This window comes from Garra rufa, chromosome 25 (genome assembly GCF_049309525.1).
Source record: "Garra rufa chromosome 25, GarRuf1.0, whole genome shotgun sequence".
Taxonomy (NCBI): domain Eukaryota; kingdom Metazoa; phylum Chordata; class Actinopteri; order Cypriniformes; family Cyprinidae; genus Garra; species Garra rufa.
In genome coordinates, this window is record NC_133385.1 from 36088261 (window position 1) to 36113893 (window position 25633).

The 25633-nt window shown below is 36.1% G+C and overlaps 2 protein-coding genes across 2 annotated transcripts in view; one reads left to right on the top strand and one right to left on the bottom strand.

The window, feature by feature from the left end:
• The window catches only part of rpgrip1l (RPGRIP1 like), a 40929-nt gene extending 23303 nt beyond the window's left edge, over positions 1–17626 (bottom strand). Inside the window, exons 1-13 of the mRNA XM_073832343.1 lie at positions 17562–17626; positions 17062–17154; positions 16829–16973; positions 16462–16748; positions 13525–13630; positions 13274–13417; positions 13029–13134; positions 11063–11209; positions 10624–10697; positions 10278–10417; positions 10095–10201; positions 9376–9426; positions 7546–7725 (exon numbers count right to left, since the gene is read on the bottom strand). Of these exons, the coding sequence (XP_073688444.1) occupies positions 7546–7725; positions 9376–9426; positions 10095–10201; positions 10278–10417; positions 10624–10697; positions 11063–11209; positions 13029–13134; positions 13274–13417; positions 13525–13630; positions 16462–16748; positions 16829–16973; positions 17062–17149 (1575 nt within the window). The 5' untranslated portion in view covers positions 17150–17154; positions 17562–17626. The remainder of the gene's footprint in view (positions 1–7545; positions 7726–9375; positions 9427–10094; positions 10202–10277; positions 10418–10623; positions 10698–11062; positions 11210–13028; positions 13135–13273; positions 13418–13524; positions 13631–16461; positions 16749–16828; positions 16974–17061; positions 17155–17561) is intronic.
• A 558-nt stretch (positions 17627–18184) lies between these two features.
• rbl2 (retinoblastoma-like 2 (p130)) overlaps positions 18185–25633 on the top strand; it is a 28457-nt gene continuing 21008 nt past the window's right edge. Inside the window, exons 1-4 of the mRNA XM_073832345.1 lie at positions 18185–18481; positions 21277–21407; positions 24415–24615; positions 24855–24919. Coding sequence (XP_073688446.1) covers positions 18344–18481; positions 21277–21407; positions 24415–24615; positions 24855–24919 — 535 coding nt within the window. The 5' untranslated portion in view covers positions 18185–18343. The remainder of the gene's footprint in view (positions 18482–21276; positions 21408–24414; positions 24616–24854; positions 24920–25633) is intronic.

Below are 25633 nucleotides of genomic sequence, written 5' to 3' on the forward strand. Positions count from 1 at the left end.
TGCCAAAATCCATCTCAATATATTTTTACAGCTCCTTTTTTAGGAGCTCTGTCAAAAACAGGTCGATTTTGGCCCATCTAATTAATATTCATGAGCCTCTCTTCTGATTGGCCTGTTGTTTTCTGAGTGACGCACAACCAGGCCAATCACAGGTAACTACGGTCATGTATGCTGTAAGCGTAAGCGAGCTCAGAGCAATAGAGAGAGCTGATACTCAACAGGATATTTTAGAATTATCATTAATGTTTTTTCTTTTACAAACACCGAATGCAGTAGGCTACATAACTGTTGCTTCAGTAAAGCCCCTTTCACAATGCGCGCTGATTCTGGAAAATTACGGGAACTGTGTGAACCAAAGCCAGAACCTAAAGGCAGTGTTGTAGTAATGATGCACGTTATCAAGCGACTCTTCACAACGAAAAATAACGTTACGTGCAAAGTGGAATGAAGCAGCGATCATCAGGCAGAGCCAGCTCCTCACTATCAGCGCTGAAGCACAGTTTGTTCAGGTTAGTTTCAGTTTAGTGAAACGTACGCGTCGCATTACATCTCACATCCAAACGTCACATGTCTTTATGGTTTGTGTGTAAAGCACGCACAGATCCCGGAAAACAACTGTGAATGAACCAAATTAAACAATTCCGGAACAAATCGTGGGACACATTATCCGTGTATTTACCGGAATCGCTGTGTGAAAGAGGCTGAAGTTGACGTGCCGCTGGTCTCTTATATTAACGTTGTTCTGAAGCCTGTGTAATGATCGTAGCTTGACATCTATCGACTGAACAGGGTTTTCTCCACTTGTTTTCCTGTTGTTGTTGCTCAATGGAATGGATGCGTTGTTGTCTGGGGGTTTGACAAAAGGAGGGTGGGACGTTGGTTTGTGACTGAAGGAGGTGACTTGAGTCGATCGGACGTCACATCGTTACGGAAGTAGGGCCAGGGGCGGAGCCAGAGGGGTGGCTTGGGGTGGCCCACGCCACCCCTGAGAATTGATTGGCCACCCCAGGTGCCACCCCAAAATCCTACTCTACGATTGGCCATTAACGTGCTCAAAGGCGGAACCGTTGTTGACGCACTTGCTGCCTTTAAATCAGCGCGGGGGCTTGGACAGTCAGACACCAGAACTCAGAAATGTAAGTAGCAAATGTTTGATGTAAGCTAATAGGGCTGCACGATTTGGAGAAAAAATCTAATTGCGATTTTTCTGATCAAAATTGCGATTTGCGATTTAAAATGCGATTTACTACTATTTCATAAAAGAGCTACAGGTTTGATATGGTGGTTTTAACAGAACCAAAGAAAGACCAAGCATAATCACAAAGTATGCTACACTGTTCTACTGTTTATTTAAAACCTCTTAAACATTGTTGCCTTTTTTAAAATAAAGTTGTCAGTTATCATGACAAATTAAGAAAATAACTACAGTATCTTAAATAAAATTAAATTAAATTAACAACTAAAATTATATAATAAAATATTATTAAAATCTTAAACTTTTAGGAATCCAAACACACTGCAATTTTACATCAGTAAAACACTGATGATAACCTACATTAAGAGACACTTTGTTGGGAAGTTGAGCCGCTGCTCCCGCTCATCTTTTCCAAATGGCGTTAACGTTATTTGCTCAGTACATGCAGTAGAGACCTGCACTCCTACGGGAGTATATAGCGGGACCCGAGGCAACCGACTGCGGCGCGGGACAAAACTTGATGGACGAGTGCGGCTGTTCGGGACGCGGGAAAATAAAATGATTCGCGGGATCCCCGCAAAATAGAAATATCTAAAAAGCAAAATATTGTTATTCATCTATTGCACAAAAGCAGCAAGAACAACTAGTATACAACTTACAGCTATTATCAGTAAGCACAAGGATAGGCAGTCAGGTGTTTAAGTTAGAATCCACTCACTGCTCAAACATTCTTGCACAGTGCTGAATATTGCGTGCTCGCGAATTAAAACACACGAAGTGTAGACATTGTGAAAGATTCATTGTGCATAATATTCATTGTGTTAGAGCTTTATGAGATCGCAAATGAACTGAGATGTCAACTTTAGCTTTGTCTGCTTGCATTCTGCTCTGGTAGCTCATGCTTGCTCTTAATTCTGTTAAGAATAACAGTGGTTTGTGAATGTTGATGCTTAGCCTATATAACAAATATTTTATCGGGGACGTTTATGCTGGGGTATTGTGAAACTTACGAGATGTTACAAAACTGTTTCATGTAAATTCAATTGATGTACTGAAAAAAACTATATAGGTTACTTTTATGCGGGCAGGAGCGGGACAAAACATGAATGTCGAGGTAGGAACGGACCGAGATCAACATATTTCTGCGGAGGCGTGCATGTCTCTACATGCAGTGTTAAAATGCCCCCTATTGGTTAAACTCTGCATCAAACGTAATATAAGCATGAAGACGTAATGTGCACTTGAAGTGACCTGTCAAAAACGACTTATATGCTTTTACCACATTTGATAATACATCGAAATAATCGCAGCTCTTGCGATTTGAAAATCGCACCCTTTCAAATCGCAATTTCGGTTTAAAAACGATTAATCGTGCAGCCCTATAAGCTAACCAACAATACATGGCTTACTGTTTTTTAGCATGTGAGTTTACAGCACTACTACTTGTGCTAGCACGCAAAGATATCTATTTACCTGTCACATCTGCCTTGATATCTAATCGCACACACAGCCCAGTATTAAGTCTGTTGAATCACGTCATGTATGCTAGGCTAATTTATCTACTGTACCTGCCTTTTTTCTGCTTTTCTGCCTACTCAGTCGACATTTGCTAGGTCATTAACTGTTAACTGTAGGCTACTTTTGTAAAAAGGATTTAACGATTTATCATTAGCAGATTAGCAGATGCAATTTTATGCAAAAAAAACGTAGCCTACATTATATTTTAACCAAGGAACCAAATAAAACACGCCAGCAAGGTAACGTTAGCTCGCCGGCCCCTACCTTCAGTAAGTTAGGTTTAGGCTATATTCCCAGATAAATTCCACGCACGGTTTCGTTTTTGTTTGTTCTAACGTTATATATACAGTCAATGTTTTCAAGCCCTGTGTTGCTAACATACCTAGGCTGTGAAATTAAGGTCTAGCCTACTGGTGGGTTTAATTGAATTTGAGCAATAGGAAACCAATTTACATCTGGAGATAGTTCTTTGGGCTCGCCAAAATCATAGAAATTATCATTACAAGACACTTACAGTATAGCTCCTGTAATCCAAGACAGATTTTCTTCGAGTTGTTAGGCTTTAGAGTGATTAGTTTAACAAATGACATGGAAACAAACATAATTCATTTCATCCACATATCCTTATGCACAACAGTTTAGCTTAAACCGTGAGAATCAAGCAAACCTCGACGGCCGTCAGCAGGGCCTTAAAGTGACAGGCACTGAATTCGACTTGCACATCACCAATGCAGTAATGACATGAAAGAGTAGTCTATATAGTTTAAACTTTATAAATACTAATAGTTTAGTTCACAGGACAGATGTGGCCTTTGCTTAAGCTTTAATTTTGTGTAATTAATTGTAAATAATACGTTCTTTGTTGTTCATTGTGCCATTTCTTGTTCGTTTCATTTCAATTTCTAATAATAATGTAAGTAATAATTACTAATAAGGTAAATGGAAGGAAATCTGACTTCATTGCACTGCAGTATGATAAGTTTGTTTATTTATATTTGATTTTATTCAAATAAAAAGAAATTTGATGTAAGAGTACGGTCTTTGTCCTTCAATTTATGAGTATGGTGTTTGATGCATGATTTTATGATGCCACCCTTGAATTAATCAGTGCTCCACTAAGGCCACCCCTGTTAAAAAAGTCTAGAATCGCCACTGAGTAGGGCTGGGCGATAAAACGATAACGATATATATCGCGATAGACAAGAGATCGATATCAATAAAAAATGTGTTCGATAAAACGTTCGATATTTTGTATTCTTCGTCGGACCGCCCAGCCCCCCTTTAACGTCCAGTTAATTTTATTTTCAAATTATAGCGCCAGATCACAATAGAAGTTAAGGTTATCTTTCCTACAGAACGGGCCCTTGTTGTTGTATTACACAAACTAAATAGCCTTATGTTATTAATCTTATTTACACGACGGCGTGTGATTTCTGTCTCTACATGATGTCGCGTTTACAATGTCTCCTCACAGACGGGATCGCGGACTCCATTCATAAAAACGGACTTTACTATAGGGCGGAATGCCGCGGAATTCGTCGATTTTTGGACCAATAAATCAAAAGTTGGTCTGTTAATTAATTCAGATCGCGATATGGACTAGTGTCTGTGAAAACTGAAATGCAAAAAGACCGTTTCAATATGAATCCTGCATGTTCTGTTTGCCTCTGTATGTTATGAATGGAGCAGGAGACGCGTTTTATTTTCACTACATGCATACTGCACACGTGACGCTCCCGCTAATTTTTGGCCTTTGCATCTCACATGAACAGACAAACTCCAATACATCTCCAAAGCTGCTGTGAGTGTCACTTTTTGTCAATTTTACCGTTTCATTAGTGAAACTAGCATCATTCATACTGTATTACACACTGAAACTTCATGGCAACCTGTCAAAATAAAAGTGCGGTTTAACGTGTAACAAAAAAATATTAGTCTTGTATTACTTTGTACAGTATAATGTAGGTGTTTATATGTTCACATTTAAATAATTTACATAAAACAATATATATGATAAAAAAATATGTAAAAAAGTCACCACTTAATTGTTGAAAAAATACTATTATTATTAAACCTTTTTTTAACTGAATATAATTTTTCTTCTATGTATTAATTTTAACAGTAAAGCTCCTTTTATTTTTATTTTAAAAAAATAAATCAGTGATTTTGCTTTCATTTGATTATCAGAAAAATGAAAACAAGAATTTCTGAAAAAAGCAAAAGATTGTAGGACCCTATTGTTCAAAATGTTGAAAGATTTTGACTTATTTTTTCACTGAAATAAATATTTTCGTTATTACATAAAGTAGGCTAAAGTACCGGGAAAGAAGTAACGTTGGCTACTGGCAACCAGCAATCTGTGCAGCAATAAATATTATCAGCCAAGTACTTTGCAACAACCTCTGACCTGTGGTCAAGCCGTACTTCTGGGCCATACATTAGCTTGACCATTCACTTCATTGACAATGAATGGGGTTTGAATTGAGGATTAAGAGATAATTAAGTGTATATTGTGACTTTAGACTTATGTTTACATTTTAATTATTTAAGTTTTCCAGGGTTGTTGAGATTTATGTCTTAATAAATGAGGTTATTATGATCAGAGGAAGGTTAAGTTTAAAATAAAAATGTTTGAATGTAATATATTTTTCTCCTGGTCCTTATTTTAAATGGGTCATAAAAAAAATCAATAATTATCGATATCGACCGATATGAAACACTGATATCGTGATATAGTTTTCAGCCATATCGCCCAGCCCTATACGGAAGTCACAGCTGCTCGTGAAAATGAACAGCTACTTTAAGCAGGCTGTGTGCAGTTTACTGTGGATTGACTGTTTTGATACTCATATGGTAGTTAGATAGCCCCTAGACCTTAGTTATCATGAAAAAAGCCAGGAAATTTTGATTTTGACGATATGGGACCTTTAATGCGTTGTTTTTCCTTCTGGAGCATCAGTGAGTGTTTGAACCTTCTGTAATAGTTGTTCTCAGTGTGAAAAGATGGATCTCAAAATCATACAGTCATTGCTGGAAAGGGTTCAAATACACAAAAATGCTGGGAAACCAAAGAATGTTCGGGACCTGAAGGATTTTTTTCTGAAGAACAGCAGACAGTTTAACTGTTCAGGACAAACAAGGGACTCATGAACAACTATCAATAAACAAAAAAAAAATAAACAGCTGTGGATCATTCAGGTAACAACACAGTAATAACAATCAAGTGTACGTTAACTTTTGAACAGGGTCATCAACTATTATTTTCTCTTGTGGACTATATAGAAACATTTTATGTGAAATATCATATTCAGGTCAGTACTAAATAAAAAATAGCAGCATTTTATATGATCCCTCTTATTTTGGTAAAATAATTAACATTTTGCAGATTCTGCAAGGGTGATGTAAACGTTTGACCTCAACTGTATGTGGAGAAAAGCAAAGCCTTAAAGTTACTGTAACATGTTGTTCATAACCCATTTTATTTCCATTATATTGTCAGGCCAAGACCTGAGTAAACTGAGTCTGAGCCAAAACCAGAGACCTGAATGAGGTGAAGTACCCCTTCCATTACTAGACAGAGACCCTGAAAACATGGTCTTGGACTTGAGACTCTACAATACTGTTCCATTATGTGATAAAAATGTACAACAAGATTTGATTTTATCGACTGGGAATCAATTGAATTGTGAAGAGTGTGTTCCATACCAAAATAGTGTCAAAGCTTTATGTCTGGAACTGAATGTGAATTTGCAGTTTTTCTAAACACCACCAGCCCCTACTGTCCAGAAGGCTCCATACTGAGGCTAAAGGTCAAGTTCACTCTCAAGTGCATCATTGGTAGTGCTTCTTTCAAATCTATTTCTATTATTTCTGAAAGTGTTATTACATTACACTTTTTTAGGAAAGCTGACCAGGAATATGTGTTTATAAAGTAATGATTATCTAAGGTACACTATATTGCCAAAAGTATTGAAACACCCCCTTCTAATGAACAGGTTTGAATACTTTAGTAATTTCCATGAGTACAAATAATGTTTAAGCATGTAATAATATTCTCAGGAATTGTGTGCTTTTAATTTTATAGCAACAGTTTGGACAGAAGCCTTTCTGTTCTAACATGACAATGCCTCTGTGCATAAAGCAAGGTTTAAAATGAAATGTTTGATTCAGTCAGTCTGGAAGAACTTGACTTTTCCTGCACAAAGCCAAGTCCTAATCTCGTCTGAACACCTCTGATGTGACTTTAAATGCAGAGTTTGAGTGTAAAACTCATCACCAAAAATCAATGACTTGTACGTATGGGTACAGTAATTTTAGACACTTCCAAAACTGGTGCAACAGTGATAGAAATACAAATTTTAAATACATGAATTATGCTTCCATCTTTGTTGCCACAGTTTAGGAAGTGCTCTTTTCTGTTCTAAAGAATGGAGTGTCCCAATACTTTTTTTCCATAGTGTTTGTTCAAGTCATTGGTGTTTGGTGATGAGTTTATGGCTCAAGGTCTGCATTTAAAGTCACACCAGAAGTGTTCAGTTTGGATTAGGACTTGGTTTTCTGCAGACCAGTCAAGTTCTTCCACAATGACTGAATCAATCATTTCATTTTAAACCTTGCCTTATACACAGAGGCATTGTCATGTTAGAATACAAAAGTGTCCTGTCCAAACTGTTGCTATAAAATTAGAAGCACACAATTCCCTAGAATATTATTATATGCTTAAACATTAAGATTTGTACTAAAGTAGTCAAACCTGTTCATTAGAAGGCGGTGTACCAATACTTTTGGAAATATAGTGTATGTCTGTCTACCAATGCAATGATTGGTCAAACCTGATAGTCTTTATTGATCTTGTGTTGGATGATGAGCATGTTCCTGGTCTTCTCCAGCTCTTGGATGGTCTCAGCATGAGTGGCATGCAGCTCCCTCAAAGATCGCTCCACGTCCACTTTCACATCTTCCTCAACCTTCTCCAGAAATCCAAGCTCTCCACTTTTCTGACTCCTACGAACCTAAATGATCATGGAAAGGAAAAGGAAAGATAAGTTTACACATATATACAGTCAAGCCTGAAATTATTCATACCCCTGGCAAATTTTGACTTAAAGTTACTTTTATTCAACCAGCAAGTTTTTTGGGGGGATTAGAACTGACACAGACGTCTCCCAGAAGATAATAAGACGATTTACAAGAGGCATCATTGTGGAAAAAAAATATTAGTTATCTTTTATTTACATTTGAACAAAAAGTGTCATGTCTAAAATTATTCATACCCTTCTCAGTAATCAATAGAAAAGCCTTCATTGGCTATTACAGCAATCAAACTCTTCCTATAATTGCTGACCAGCTTTTTGCATGTCTCCACTGGCATTTTTGCCCATTCATCTTTAGCGATGAGCTCCAACTCTTTCAGGTTGGAGGGTCTCCTTGCCATCACCCTGATCTTTAGCTCCTCCACAGATTCTCAATTGGATTTAAGTCAGGACTCTGGCTGGGCCACTGCAAAACGTTAATGTTTTTGTCTGCTAACCATTTCTTCACCACTTTTGCTGTGTGTTTTGGGTCGTTGTCGTGCTGAAATGTCCACTGGTGCCCAAGGCCAAGTTTCTCTGCAGACTGCCTGATGTTGTTGTTGAGAATTTTGATGTATTGCTCCTTTTTCATGGTGCCGTTTACTGTGATTAGGTTCCCTGGTCCACCGGCTGAAAAACACCCCCAAAACATTAGGTTTCCACCACCATGTTTGACAGTGGGGATGGTGTTCTTAGGATTGAAGACTTCTCCTTTTTTACGCCAAATGAAGGCTACATCATTGTGGCCAAACAATTTAACTTTTGTTTCATCTGACCATAAACAGAAGACCAGAAGTCTTCTTCTTTGTCCAGATGAGCATTTGCAAAGGTCAAGTGGGCTTTTGAGTGCCTTGAGATGTTGCCACCAGCAGATTCATCAGGATGGCCTTGGTGGTGATCCTTGGATTCTTTTTTACCTCTCTCACTATCCTCCTGGCCAGCACAGGTGTCAATTTTGGCTTCCGACCACGTCCTCTGAGATTTTTCACAGTGCGGAAGGTCTTGTATTTTTTAATAATACTTTGCACTGTAGCCACTGGAACTTCAAAACATTTAGATATGGTCTTATAGCCCTTTCCTGACTTGTGAGCAGCCACAATACGCAGCCGCAGGTCCTCAGTGAGCTCCTTTGTCTTAGCCATGACTGTCCACAAACCAACAGCAGAGAGCTTCTGTTTTTCACCTGTTGAGTTGATTAAAACAGCTGTTCCCAATGAATCAGGGTAATTAGGATGCTTTAGAACAGCTGGGACTATTTGGAATGGTAAAGAACTTTGGATTTTCCCATTGACTGTGACAGTTTGCAAAGGATATGAATAATTTTGGACATGCCACTTTTTGTTCAAATTTAAATAAAAGCTGAGTAATATTTTTTCCCACAATGATGCCTCTTGTACATCGTCTTATTATCTTTTGGGAGAAGCCTGTGTCAGTTCCGGTCAAAAAAAAAAAACTTGCTGGTTGAATAAAAGTAACTTTAAGTCAGAATTTGCCAGGGGTATGAATAATTTCGGGCTTGACTGTATATATATATATAGTGTGTTTGCAATCTAGTCATCTGTAATTACTACTTAGTGCTTATTAATTTACCTTTATAAGCATGAGGGCTTCACTGAGTTCGGCTGCATCTATTTCACTTTCCTTTAAAACACGATATAAGATTTAGGCAACAACTGGAAACAATTGAAAAAATTCATCTGTAATGTAAATGTTTACCCTTTATTTAATTTGTTTTATGGACGTTTTCTTTTTGGGTGAACTATAGCTTTAAAGGATTAGTTCACTTCAAGAACAAAAATGTACAGATAATGTACTCACCCCCTTGTCATCCAAGATGTTCATGTCTTTTTTTCTTCACTCGTAAAGAAATTATGTTTTTTGAGGAAAACATTTCATGATTTCTCTCCATATAGTGGACTTCAATGGTGCCCCCGAGTTTGAACTTCCAAAATGCAGTTTAAACGCAGCTTCAAAGGACTCTAAATGATCCCAGCCGAGGAAGAAGGGTCTTATCTAGCCCTATAATTGGTTGTTTTTAAAACAAACGGACAATTTATATACTTTATAACCTCAAAGGTTCATCTTGCTGTATTTAAACTGCATTTTGGAAGTTCAAACTCGGGGGCACCATAGAAGTCCACTATATGGAGAGAAATCCTCAAAAAACATCATTTCTTTAAGACTGAAGAAAGAAAGACATAGGGATGACAAGGGGGTGAGTACATTATCTGTAAATTTTTGTTCTGGAAGTGAACTAATCCTTTAAATTGCTATGTTTCTTGTCAACTGCTACAAATATTACACTTTACCTTGGTAAAGAACTTCATGCGCTCTTTAATTTCATCCAGTTGTTGTTTCTGCTCGAGGTAACGCAGCTGAAGTTCCTTGTTTTCTTGCACCAGTTTTTCATTTAAATCTTTCGGGAAAATAAAATAAGAGTGAGTCTAACACATCAGCAGTTTTAAAGCATCAGCGGTCGTGTGTGTGGTTACCTCTCTCTGCCTTGATCTTATCCAGGATCTGGTTTTTATCAGTGAGGTCGGATTTTAACGCCGTCTCCAGCTGGGCGATCTGTAGTCTGAGCTGCTGTTCTCTCATCTTCCATTTCTGCTCCTGACTCACATCAAACGCACTTTTACAACAGACAAAAAGAGAATCAGTCAAATCGATTTACTGAATACTAAGCATGAGCGATAACAACAGTACTTTATTTACAATAATACAGTTAGCAAACACCACTAGAAAGTGCTCATACATGTTCCATACTTGTTTAGTTTTACAAACTTAAATTTCTGTTCTTATTATTATTGAACGTACTTCAAGCTTTTATTTTCTCACCTTTTCACTAATTTATCACAGTTTTCCTTGAGCAAGTCTCTCTCCTTCTCCAAATCTTGGATTCTCTCCTGTAACTGAAAACAGACAGGAATTCAACTGCTTAGATAAATAATTTCTAATAATTTATAAACATTCTCATAAATTTGATTTTAGTTTTAATATTTTCAGATCAATTGAACTTTAATTTAAGTTTTAGTATTCTTGTGTGCTTGTCATTTTTATTAGTTTTTTTAAGCATTTCTATATAGCTTTAATTAATTTCTATTTATGTTTTAGTCATTTTAATACTTCATCTTATATTAACCATATTTACATTTTATTTCATATCTTAATTACCCCAAAAAATGATTTTTAATGGTTTTATTTAACAGTAACAACACTGTGATGCTGCTGCACTATTAAAACCATTCATCATATTGTAAATAACATGTGTGTTCACCTCTTGTGCGTGTCTCTGGTCCAGACCTCTGGTCTGAACCTGTGTCTCCAGCTGTAAACTCTTCAATCTCTCCTCTTTCAGCTGTCGGCTCACTTCATCCACCTTCATCATCGCTGCCTCATGACTGGCCTTCAGAGTCTTCATACTCTGCAAACACACACACACACACACACACACACACACACACACAGTAAAAAAACTGCAGTTGCTATTGATATAAATCACCAGCAGAGGGCACAACAAATACGTCCATGCCAATAAAGCATATTTAAAGGAAATGTATTTTCAATGTGGTTGCTCTAATTTATTTTCTTATTTATTTGAATTTACAGATTTTTTTTAGCTATTTTAAGATGACATACTTCAGTGTTTTATTTAAGAGATTATACACTACTCTTCAAAAGTTCAGTAAGATTTTTAAAAAGCTGAATTTTTTGCATAATTATTCCAATCTTAAGTCACATGATCCTTCAGAAATCGATTTAATTTGCAGATTTGCTGTTTAAGAAACATTTTTTATTATTATTATTAATGTTGAAAATAGTTGTGGTGCTTTATAGTGTTGTAAATACTATAAAATAGATTTAATGTATAAAATATATATATATATTTTTTTTTTTTTTTCAGTTGTGCTCAAAATTATTCATAACCTTGGTAAACGTGATCAAAGAAGACTGTGAAAATAAATCCGTATTATTAATCCTTTCTCCTTATTTTTACAAATGTCCAAAAATCTAATCTTTCATTGTAGAATACGAATTTAAAATTTGGGAGAGATCTAATAAAAAAAAAAAAAAAGTTTTTCTAATACACATTGGCCACAATTATCATAACCTTTCATTCAATGCTTTTTGCAGCCTCCTTTTGCCAAGATAACAGCTCTGAGTCTTTACCTATAATACCCGATACATTTAGAGAACGTCTGATAAGAGATCAGAGACATACAGAATCTCTCCAGACCCTTCAGACATCCCGGTCTATGTTGGTGCTTCTCCTCTTCAGTTCACCATGGCAGAGGCTTGGTTTTCTTCTAATTTTTGTTGTTTGTGGATCATTGTCCTGTTGGAGGACCTATCATGCTCTATTATTAGATTTCGAGCAGGGACAGCCAGTTTTGATTTTTTTTATCTGCTGGTATTTGCTAGAATCCTTGATGCCATCTATCTGAGCAAGATATCCAGGATCTCTGGCAGAAAAATAGGCCCACAACATTGAAGATACAGCAGTATATTTCATTGCACTGCAAAAAATGCTTTGAGGTTTTTGTCTTGTTTGTCCAAAATATCTAAAAATTCTTAAACCGAGAAGGATGAGTAAAAAACATTGTCTTGTTTTAAGAAAAAAGAACAAGCAAAATCATCTGCCAATGGGGTTATTTCAAACAGAAAACAAGATTATTTTTCTTACCCCACTGGCAGATTATTTTGCTTGTTTCGAGCAAAAACGCACCTAAGTTTGACTTGTTTTTTTTTTCTGAAGACAAGACAATAAGTTTTACTTGTCTAGAAGATCCTTCTTGAATTAAGCATTTTTAGATATTTTTGCTGGAAACGAGACAAAAAATCTAAGTAAGAAAAGCATTTTTTGCAGTGAGTACACACAGGGTACTTTTTTATTACTGTGGCACCAAACCCATCTTGAGTGTTTGCTGCTAAAAAACGTTTTTTGTGCGTGTGTTTCATCTAACCAAGGAACCCAGTCCTGTTTAAAGTTCCAGTAGTGTCTAGCAAATGAATATGACATTTTTTTGAATGAAAGATAAACTGAATTGAAATTAGATAAACAATGCCAACTTACTTTCACAGCCTTCTTTGATCATATTTACCAAGGGTATGAATAAATTTGTGCACAATCTTCAGTGTCAATTAATTCAATAAAATCTTACTGATCACAAACTTGTGAACAGTAGTATGCATACACATAATAATAGATTAGATAGACTGGGGTCATTGACGGTCAGTCATACCTCCTGCTGCTGTAGAAATCTGCCCTCCAGCACCGTGAGTGTGTTTGCTTTCTCAGATAACAGCTTCTGTAGTTTGATCATCTCCACATTGTCCTTTATAGTTAACCTGCAAAACACACATATCTCATGAGCACAAGAGGACTTACAGTTCAAACTCTGCTGTAGTCATATTAATATTCTATTACAGCAATTCCTGTGCTGAATATGAGTTTAAAAGTTCAGTGTTTAAAAAGAGCGAGCAGCACCTCTGTCCGCTGGCCTGATGCTCTCTCATCTGGAGGAGTGATTCCTCAAACTCTCTCTCTTTCCTCTTCAGTTGTTCTCTGAGCATCTCTGCTGATCTCTCCATCTGCTCCATCTGAGCTTGCTGGCTCTCAATCACATTTTCTCTGTGATCAGGTAAAACAGGTAACAAGTGTTATGTTATCCATTCCATGAATGTTGTGTTGCCATTTACGGATCTGTCAATACAGACTGTGCACCGTGCCGTACTCACAGATTGCGTATTTCAGCACGGGCCTCATCCAGCAGACTGTGTCCATAGCGGGGCAACAAACCCTGGGGTGGTTTAATACTCAAGTCCCCTTCAACATGCCTGATACCTTTGAATAGAAAACAAAACACACCCATTAGAATAGAATAGAATAGAATAGAATAGAATAGAATAGAATAGAATAGAATAGAATAACATAATACAATATAAATTACATAATAGAATAGAATAAAATATATGGCATAAAAAGACAACAAATTAGAATATACTGTATATTATACATTAGAATACGGTGAATAATAGAACAGAATCAGTGTATATTTAAGCAATAAGGTACGAGAGGCCGTGCTGTATCATGAATAAATCACGGCTGAAGGGCGTTGTTAGGCACGACACGAAGCTTTTTAACAAAAACCGGTGCAGTCTGCCAGTCATATCATGGCAGTGGATGGGCACCAAACCTTTAAAAGTAAACAAAAACATGCACAGACAAATCCAAATTACACCCTGCGACTCGTGACGATACATTGATGTCTTAAGATATGAAATGATTGGTTTTTGCGAGAATCTGAACAGACTGCACCGGTTTTCATTAAAAATCTTAGTTTGTGTTTTTCTGAGGAAACAAAGTCACCTACATCTTGGATGCCCTGGGGGTAAGCAGATAAACATCAAATTTTCATTTTTGGGTGAACTATATTTTACCGGAGTAAGGTCATAATCAGCATAAACATAAACCGGTCGGCACAGGTAGCTTTCTGCCTCTTGCCCCGATTTCGGGCGGCACATTAACGCAATAACCCGCTTTCTGTCGGCTTATTGAAGTGCGCATGTTTGATACGTGACAAAAACGCATTGCTAGTGCAGATTTAAGCACATCTAGACTGAGCAAACGCTTTGCAGTAAAAAAAGGCAGACGTTTTTATGACTCAGAAAATTATAAAAAGCGCAAGCAAAAGTAGAAGTGGTTCAGTCAAAACGCTGCATTTATAACTGCATGAGAGGATAATATGAGCTGTATATTTCAGGCTGACAAACATATGGAATACTCGGAGTCAGATACACAACTTATTATTATATTCTGAAGACACTAAAAGGAAAAAAAAACGTATTTATCAATAAAGTCGTGTTTCATCTTTGTTTGTATTGTGATTAAAATGCAACGGTTGGTTCTTTGGTGTATTATTAAATATGTTTAGTTGTTGTAGTAGCAGCAACTGCAAAAACAGTTTATGGCCAGGAAAAAATATGTATGGTTGGTAAATTTTCTCAAGTCACCAGCCATTGGCAGATGTGGCAGAAAGTTAGTTTTAGGCCCTGCTTGCAAATTAGAATTAGAAATTAGGACAAAAGTAATATAATTTCCCTACTGTAGAATAGGGGTGGGAAAAAAAATCGATATTGCAATATATTGTTGTGCTCTCTGTCGCAATAAATAATCGATACACTAACGGCCAATATCGATATTTTATTACAACACAAAATGATTAATTTACCCGTCGTCAGTGTCACTGTCACTACCCAATTCTGTTTACGGGGGGCGCTGTTCGAGTAAATAGGGGTAAAGTGGCAGAAGCAGCGGCCAGTGAAGAACACAAGTTATCTAACAACAACAGAGAAGAAGCGCAGAAAAAGAGAAGTGAGAAAAATGGCGGAAAATAACGAAAACCAAACAAAGACGCACCCGCTAGTTGAGCATGCTGATCAGTTACGCCTGTTTCACACATACTCCGTCTGCAGTGCGTATGCGTTGAGTGTTTTTTTCCGCACCCATGTTAACGGATTAGAGCGTTCACACTGCACGCGGTTGCTGTCCGGCAGTACGTCCCAGAAGCGGTGTGCAAGTGCATTCAAGTGCATTGAATAATATGTTGTTTGTAAAACGTGTTCTGTGTGAAAGCAAAACGAGTCCGTGCTGCTTCTGCATCGCACACGGACTGCATACGCACTGCAGACGGAGTATGTGTGAAACAGGTGTTAGTGTTCCTCAAGAAGAATATGCCTTGATGTGACCACTGTCCAGGTTAACATAAAGCACTTTACAGTAACTTACTACTGACGTTTCAGTATCACGGTTTACACGTTAGTTAATGTTCATGTTGTTTTTTTTAATGTTCAGGCACTTTTATCTGTCTAGCTGTACAGCGTTTACATTTAAGACCAGGAGGCAGTGAGTTATTATGCAAATGCATATTTCTTTGCACAGTGTTGAAAATGTTGGCATTAATAAATGCTTAAGATTTCCTTATTATGGGTATTTTTTTCTTTTTCAGTCACATATATCGTGATATATCGTTGATGAAATTTCTTCCAATATATTGAATATCGTAGATATCGCGAATCGTGATATTGTCATATCGTGGGCCACATATCGTCACAGAATTGAATCGTGAGTTACCTGTATCGTCCCACCCCTACTGTAGAATAAGGTAAAATAATATAACTGTGAAATACTCATTTTATTTCATTTATTTTATTCACTTATAACTAATTTATTTACTCATTTATTTTACAGTGAAATTGTTTTACAATATACGTTTTACTGTCATTGGAATAATAATATAAAATTATTATTATTATTATTATTATTATTATTATTATATTCTAATTTGTTTGGCTTCCAAATTCACCAGTGTGAGTGTAATTTAAAAATCAACAGAACAGAATACAAATAGAACAGTAGAATGTAACAGTTAACAGAACATAACATAAAGCAATATGAATTGTAGAATAGAAAAGAATCAAATTGAATCTGGCATAAACAGACAACCAGAATATACTGTACTATAAATTAAAATATAGTGAAGAATAAAAACAGAATTATGACGCAGAATAAAATGTATATTAAAAAATCATAGTATAGAATGAAATAGAATATAACAACATACAATAATACATTTTCAGAATAGAATAGAACAGAACAGAATAGAATAGGTGTACCTGCTTTGGGAGTGTGTGGTCGAGATGAAGTCATGGGCATGTCGTCTCTGAGTCTGCGGAGGCCAGAGTTGATGCGTGGTTGGATGTGGCTGTAGGGAGTGTGCCGGCGGTTTTGCACCTGCAGCTGCTGTTTGGCTGCTAACAGCCGCCGTTTGAGCCCTTCGTTCTGTTTCTCCAGCTCCTGAACCTTCTCCTGCAGCTCCTCCATCATTTCCTCCATCTCAACATCCCGACCCCCCTCGCTCTGCTTACGGTCCTTCACCAGACGAATCAACTTGGTGGCCATCCTGAAACAACAAAAACATTTGAAAACTACATTGTTGTTGTTCATTTTTGAGAAGAATACAAATTTCCTAACTGATCAAACCTGCGAATCTTGTCTTCTTGTTTGCATGTATGTTGTTTAAGTGTGAGGTTTTCATCCTGCAGCCGGAGAAATTTGTCCTCCAGCTCCTCCCTGCTGACCTTGGACACATTCTGCCTCTCTCTGATATTCTGAGACAGCAAAGCTTCTAAAAACAGTATAAGATAATTCATTTAATTGCCCTTATTTAAGACAATTATTGTCAACTGTATTAATAGTTTTATTTCAGTACTGACCAGGCAATGTGGCGGCTCCATTTGGGTTGACAGTGATGTCTTTCACAGGAATATCACCAGCGGTCTCATCAGAACGAGCAAACATCATTTAAACTGAAATCAGCAAAAATACACATAAAAACACTGCAAATAGAAATGAGTCTTTTTCTTTTATCATTCTTAACTTTAAATACAAAAGAATGCATATGTTTTTTCTGGATATGTATCAATGGTTTTCTACAGTATTAAATAATTTAATATGTAAATATTACCACATATAAATATGATAATCATTTAGCACCATGTTATATATCACCATATCATTGTCAACTGATACCTGTGTAACGTTACTTAATACCTGCATTGATTGTTTTGCAGCACGTTAAGTCATACAGTTTATCGCAAATACAGTATTTTAGAAATATAAATTAAAATCCTCACCAAACACAGAAAAACAATGTTACAGTAGAGCACACCGCGTATTTTAAACCTTTAAAAAGCAAACATATTTTAGTCCTCACCGATTCAAAACCATCACAAACAGACCACAGCGACAGTTGCTACCAAACAACTCATCCACTTCCGCTTCTACCTACTCCACTTCCGGCAAGTGGCTGATTGGAAATGGAGTTTTTACGGCGTGCCTAGAATGAACTGCGCTCTAAAACATCTGTTGAATTTCCATTTAAATGTTGCTATTTTTAGTATAAACTAATAATACGTTCTTTACACGACAATATATCACATATTCACTGTATGCCAGAACAAATCTTGCAGGAAACAACAGCTCATACAGTATATACAGTAAAGAAAACATAGTATTAAAAAAAACTTAACACAGCAAAGCTAATTTACGCTTTGGCCTGTATTAAAATGTTATCCAAAAGCTCAAATGCAGGCAGGTTTAGACTCGTAAAACAGTCATTTAATGAGTTAAGTCAAGGGGGAAATGGCATATTGAAGTCAGAAAGTGGGCGGGACCTCCACTTCCGTGTGACAGGATTTACGCACAGATTGGCATTCGCTGTTGTACTTACGCCAAAAACTTACGTACGTTCTCATTGCGCACGCGTCCGCACGCTTTCAGCGTAACTCAAATACAGCAGAAGTGAGCTGTCAGTCAAAGGACATTTAAATGGCTACACCGTGCAGAACTGTACAGTCGCTTGCGCTGTCATGAAATAACTTCATTCTTATTTCACCTCTGTTCATTTAATAGCGGTTTGCTTTTCTGCATTTCCAGAATTGCAAACAAAGATTCAAAACGCTACATTGACACATCTACGCACGAAAAGCCCTAAAAATGAGCGAGGAGGAAGATGCGTTTGTGAAAACTAGACATGCATTTGAAGATCTGTGTCGAGCTCTGAATATGGATGAGGAGTCGAGTAACGGGGCATGGAGGAGTTATGAAAATATCAGCAAAAATTACACTCTCGAGGTAAAGTCAGCTCATAATATACAGGCCCAGTGCACGCATTTATAAACGCAACTATTGCACGCATTCAATAGCATTCATGCGAATTAACACGCTAACGTGTTATTATTATATTTTAATGAATACAGTATTCGCTTTAACATGTGGAAGAACGTTTAAATGTGTTTAAGTACATACTACGTATTTGCTATGAGTGCAGAATGCGCTTGTGTCGCTGAGTTACGTGTGACATCATCAGCGGCTTTATCTGAATGAGCACCTTTCCACCAAAACCCTCCTTTGGGATAATGCTGATATGTGACCCTGGACCACAAAACCAGTCAGAAGTGTAAATTTGTCGAAATTGAGATTCTTACGTCATCTGAAAGCTGAGTAAATAAGGGTTTCATTGATATATGGTTTGTTAAAATAGGACAATGTTTGTCTGAGATACAACTATTTGAAAACCTGGAATCTGAGGGTGCAAAAAAATCTAAATATTGAGAAAATCGCCGTAAAAGTTGTCCAAATGAAGTTCTTAGCTGTGCATATTACTAATCAAAAATCACGGTTTTATAGATTTATGGTAGAACATTTACAAAATATCTTCATGGAACATGATCTTTACTTAATATGCTAATGTTCATTTTTGGCATAAAAGAAAAATCGATAATTTTGACCCATACAATGTATTTTTGGCTATTGCTACAAATATACCCGTGCTAAGACTGGTTTTGTGGTCCAGGGTCACATATAACCGTTAGAAATAAGTCTCTTTTTTCCCTAGATGGTTCAATAACAACTTTAACTGTATTCTATCCTTGTTTAATGATTGGTAATATTTTTTTTATGTTTGGGTGGTATCAATATTTTAGATCGGAAATGCAATAACAGACATATTAATAATAAATTAATAAATTCTACTGGGGTTCCTTTATAACAAATATTAACTGGAGAAAGGCCTGGCTTTTGCCAAATAAATCCTGTATATCTAATAAGGTTAAGGAGATTGATTATAAAATCCTTCATAAAATTTATCCTGTTAATTTATCCATTTCTAGATATTCTGATATCGATGAGTCTTGCTCGTTTTGTGGCTTTGTTGAGGAAACAGCTGCCCATTTGTTTTTTGATTGTGGTGTTACCAAAAAATTAGGGGTTGACTTAAGCTCACATATTTCTAGCCTTACAAATGTGACCCATACTTTTGACCTCAAAGATGTTATTTTTGAAACAATTATCTGTTGAATATGTTGTAAACTTTCTTATACTGAATGCAAAATGTTTCATTCATAAGCAAAGATGGCTTAAATCTCCTCTGTCCTTTTCCCTTTTTCTTGCTGATCTTGATTCTGTTGTTTCTTCTCTTAGACTTATAAATAACAAAAAGAGCGCCAAATTTTTGTTGCATTATGACAATTTTTCTAAAAGGGTGTAACTTATTTTTATACTTTTCTTTTCTGTATGGATAACAGCATAATTTGATGTAAGCAAATCCAGAATATTATTTTTATATATTTTTTTTTCTTATGATTGTTCCTTGTAGGAATGTATCAGTCTGTAACTGAAAAAAAAAAAAAAAAAAACTTTCCATCGAAACGATTATAATATTGTAACTTTACAGTAAGGACAAGCCGTGCTTTTATGTTGTTTTAAGGCTAATACGTAAAAATAATAAGCACCACTTATGTCCTGTATGTCAGCTTAATGTGCTTGTGCAGAAAAACATTTCAGCATGTAGTGTGCAGTGATGGGAAATGGGAAAAGCACGATTTTCTGTCAAATTATTATCATGGTATTTACGTTTAAAAGTGGAATACAATGCTGCATATTCAAAATATAGGTCAACTAGGAAAGATCTTTTTTAGGTTGTTTCAAAAACCTTCCTGCAACGTTCTGAGAATGTTACTTTATGGTTGGACCATAAAAGAACGCTCTTATAACCAAATGAGAACTACATGCTATCATTAGAGGAACCTTCTGTGTTTACTGGGTAGCTGTTTTAACATGGTAACATTAACTCTAAATAAAACTAGTGTAAACATATAACCACCAGATTGAATGTTTATTTTAATGAAGCCTCTTCTGCTCACCACGCCTGCTTTTATTTGATCCAAAGTACAGAAAACGCAGTGATTTTGTGAGATATTTTTACTGTTTAAAAGAACTGCTTTCTATTTGAATGCATGTTAATATGTAATTTATTTCTGGGATCAAAGCTTAATTTTCAGCATCATTACTCCAGTCTTCAGCGTCACATTATCCTTCAGAAATCAGTCTAATATTCTAATTTGATGTTTGAGAATTTTTTATTTTTATTATCAATATTTAAAACAGTTGAGTAATGTTTTTCAGGATTCTTAGACAAATAGAAAGATCCAAAGATCAGCATTTATCTGATATAAAAAGCCTTTGTAGCAATTTACACTATACCATTCAAAAGCTTGGAGACAATATAATTTTATTTAGTTTTTTATTTTTATAATTTTTTTTTTTTTTAGGGAAAGAAATTATAGAAAGTAATATAGTTATTTAGGAAGGATGCTTTAAATTGATCAAAAGTGATGATAAAGACATTTATAATGTTACAAACGATTTCTATTTCAGATAAATTCTGTTCATCTGAACTTTCTATTCATCAAAGAAATCTGTTTTTAACATAATAATATTAGCAATAATAATAAATACTTTGGATCAAATAAATGCACGCTTGGTGAGCAGAAGAGACTTCTTTTAAAAATGTATTGTTCAAAAACTTTTGACTGATTTAAGATTAATTTTAGCTAAATCATCTATTTTATATCCTCTGTGTGTCTCAGGGTAGTGAACTGCACTGGTTGGCGTGTGCACTGTATGTGGCGTGTCGCTCATCGGTGCCCACTGTGGGTAAAGGCACATCCGAGGGCAACTATGTGTCTCTGACCAGGATACTGCGCTCTTCACAACAGAGGTCAGTAAACGTATTGATTTATTCTCACAGTAGTACAGATAGACAGAGTTAAAGGAATAGAAATGACATAGCTGAACAGTTTACTGATTGTTGCACACACACACACAGACACACACACACAGACAGACGTGTTGTGATGTTCCCAAGACAACTTAAAGATCAGCTGGAGATTTACAGAGTTGCATTTCTTCTTGCAATGAGCTTGCAGATTCTTACAGCTTGTAAGCCACAGGCAAAACATAGAGTGCAGTTGTGTAATGTTACTATTAAATAATCAATAAATAAAATAATAAAAATAGTAATATAATGTGTTTTTTGTATTATAGTCTTAATACTAAATATAGCTGCAAGCAGCAATTACGGGGCCAAGCACAAAGAAGGAAAGATAAGTCATGCCAGCTGCATCAATGTGCAATTAAAGACATATTTAAAATTTTAAAAACCAAATACAGTCACCATTAATATGATTGAAAGATTTATCACTGTCGACCAGTAGGTGTTGCTGTCATGAGACTGATGTGGTGTGTTTAGTGTGAGGTGACAAAGGCACACACAAAGTCTGGTGTCATTATGTCAAAGCTTTGCAGAGATAAAGCCTAAGAGTCATTTTGGCATCAAGCCCAAAACTTGTGGCCTCGCTGTACGAAAACGGTTTCATCTATCAACATGAAATCCATAACTTGTTGTCAGCACAGTCTGAAGATGATCTGACTCGATTTTGGTGAAAATGGGACGAACGGTCTAGGACGAAATCGAAAAAGTAGGTTTTCAACATAAATCAATATGGCGGACAGGAAGTTCGGCCAACTATCGCATAATTGGTATCCATGTTGTCGGCAATGACCCAAGGATTATTTTGAGACCCAGGCTAATGCAATCAATGGTTATTAGCATTTTTGGAAATTTCATAATTAATGGTTAGTTAATGGCTTATTACTCTTGCCCAATGCAAATATGTCAAAGCTTTGCAGAGATACAGCATCAGATGCCCTTTGGCATCTTTCCAGAAAATTTGTTGATGCGTTAAACGAAAACCGTTTAGTATTTTGACACAAAATCAATAACTTTTTATTAGCATGGTCTGAAGATGATCCGAGTCAAATTTGGTGAAAATCAGACCAACGGTCTAGGAGTAGTTAGAAAAAGTAGGTTTTCAACATTAATCAAAATGGCGGACAGGATGTTTGGCCAAATTTAGCAAAATTGATATCAATGTTCTCTGCATGACCCAAGGAATATATTAAGACCCCTTTATTATTACAATAATGGCATTTTCATTACAATAAGAGGGCATGGTGCCGAAGGCACACCAAGTTTTGTAATGATACGACAATGCGTTCATAAAATATAGCATTTTTTGACTAAATAAAAAATGGCAGCCGACCAAAATGGCTGAAATGGGAAAATTTTGTATCGTTCAACTCGGCATGCCCCTCTGAATCTAATGAAACCAGTTTTGAGACTTTTAGCCAAACAATTCAGTAGTTATAAGCAAAAATAGCCATTTTTCGTATCTTCTGACCATTAGGTGGCACTGCGCCGAAACTCTGCAGGTTGCCTCAGGTCATGCTTGTTATAACACACACCAAGTTTGGTCTCAAAACGCCAAACCATTGCGGAGATATAGCCTCACATCCATTTTTGTGTGCTTTTCGTAGAATTTGTTTGCGTGTTATTCCAGAACATTTTGACTAATCAACTCGAATTCTATAACTTTTTGCCAGCATGGTTTGAAGATGATCTGAGCCAATTTTGGCGAAAATCAGACAAACCGTCTATGACGAGTTCGAAAAAGTAGGTTTTACGAACAATTAAAAATAGAAAAAAAAAAACTAAAGCTTACGATTTTGGAATTTTGGTGTTCATTTGATTCGGCATGAGCCAAGGATTCAGAGAAAAAATGAATTTTGTGTATGTAAGTATATGGTATGTTACAAACATGCACAGGTCCTCTATCAACCCCAGATTAGACAAAATTAAACAAAAAAATATATTTAGCTTTAATAAAATGAAGCATGCTGTGACATTATTTTCATGATAATTAAGGACATCTCCCTTGGCATCTCTCCTAGTGGAACCTGTTTTAACGCTTTAATTGATTTTTAATTTATTTATTTAAACATATTGTTTTACAGTAATGAACAGATTGCAGAAAATTACATAAAACTCATAAGTGAAATGTTCAGAGGCATTAAAGTAATTGCAAGATTTGCGAGATTTGAAATGTGAAATTGCCATGAAAATGATGTAACAATGTATAAGTTTTTAATGAAATCTTCAAAGAGGTTTTATCTTCTTTATGGAAAATATAAATTCAGTCACATTTTATTTTTAATGTGTCCTTGTTACAGTGTAATTACACAAATAAGTCCCGAGGATTTTTTAACAACGTACAGGTTTATGGTTAGGGTTAGGTTTTTGCAATTATGCATATTTTACTGTTATTACCTATTACTGCTATTAAAAAAGGACTCTTTGTTTCATTTGATGTATTTCATCAGTATGACACATCTGCTAGTCGCAAACCTTAGTCATTAAACACCATTTAAATCTAAGAAGGTTTTCGTTGGTACTCTTCAAGTAACACATGTATTTAAGGATTTATTTATCTGTTCTGCCATGTATACAGTGATTCTTTTTTAAAGAATTGTAGGAATCGTTTTTATTTTATTTTAAGCAGATATCTTTTAGTTTAATATCTTATATTTCAATTTATATTGTCTGACCAATTGCCTGGCCTTGTCTGACCAACCACATGTTATTTTCTTGATCAGGTTAACCCCAAATTTCAATGAAATCATAAATATATTGCAAACCATAGTTTAACAGTAAGTTTGTGTAGTCCTTGACAATAGGTTATTGTAGATAAAATACTGAAAAATGACATTATAATAATGTGTCCAAAATGTCCACTACAGAAGATGTGTAACAAGGACACATTAAAATGAACAGATACCAAATTTCCTTGTTAACCGTTATTATTAAATAATGTAATTTTATGTTTCAGCCTGATTGAGTTTTTCAACAAAATGAAGAAATGGCAGGACATGGCCAGCCTGCCCAAGGAGTTCCAGCAGAGCACAGAGAAACTAGAGAGGAACTTCACCGTCACGTCTGTCATCTTTAAGAAATACGTGCCCTTATTCAAAGACATCTTCAAGGCGCCCACAGATGAACTGCCCAGAACGCACAGAGGCAGGAAGCAGAGGTACTTCAACCTGACCTTTACTGCGTGTTTTGTAACGCTTATAATGTGAAGCACATGGTCATATGATAAATAATCTCAGCAGTTATTTATGCATATGGACCTGATTTGTATTTGACACCGTGCCCGAGAAATAAAGCGTGACGTTACATAAAAATCTTGGATAATGGAAACAAACAACTGTACCTTATATTGAGTGTTCATGCGAAGCTAGTGCTGACTGATCTTTCCTATGTCCTCAGACGACATCCCTGCACCGTCACTGAGGTCTTCAACTTCTGCTGGGTCCTGTTCATACATGCTAAAGGTAAAGAGTTGTTCAACATACCATTCTTTTAAAGGGCCATATTCTACATGTTCATATTTACCCTGAAGTGCACTTACACTATAATGGTAATTGCAGGTTTCAGACTAGTAAAAACATACGTCTTTGGAAGTTCACAATAAAAGAAAGCTTCAAATTCTCCCACTTGCTTGCTGTGATGCTCAAAAGTCATTTATTTTATACAGTAAAAAAGGTAATATTGTGAAATATTTTTAGGGGTTCAACCCTATTGTAATTGTAAGGATTTCTATTATTATTTTTCTCCGCTAAAACCAGACCAAACCATAAAGCCTAGAGAGCTGAAACTTGGCCAGAAGGTAGAGCTCCCCGATGAACGAAACTGTCAAAGTCTCGCCCCAATCGGCCAATAGGTAGCGCTACAAAACCTACTTTTGCGAACTAGTCCTATGTTTTTCAGCCGATCAGAACCAAACCAGTGCAGAAATGTTCCCTGGACAGTGAATATCAATAATTATCAAAAAAAAGTTGGTTGCAAAGGGGCGCCAAAACTTTTGAAAGTGGCAGAGACAGTTTTACTTAAATGGCTATAACTCATGAACGGAATGAGATATCTTCACCAAACTACAAGGTACACATATGTAAGAGCTCAATCTTTGGTCAAATGAAAAAAATGCATAGGCTGACCACTTGGTGGCGCTATAAGAGGAAAAAACATAAAAACAGCTATAACTACGC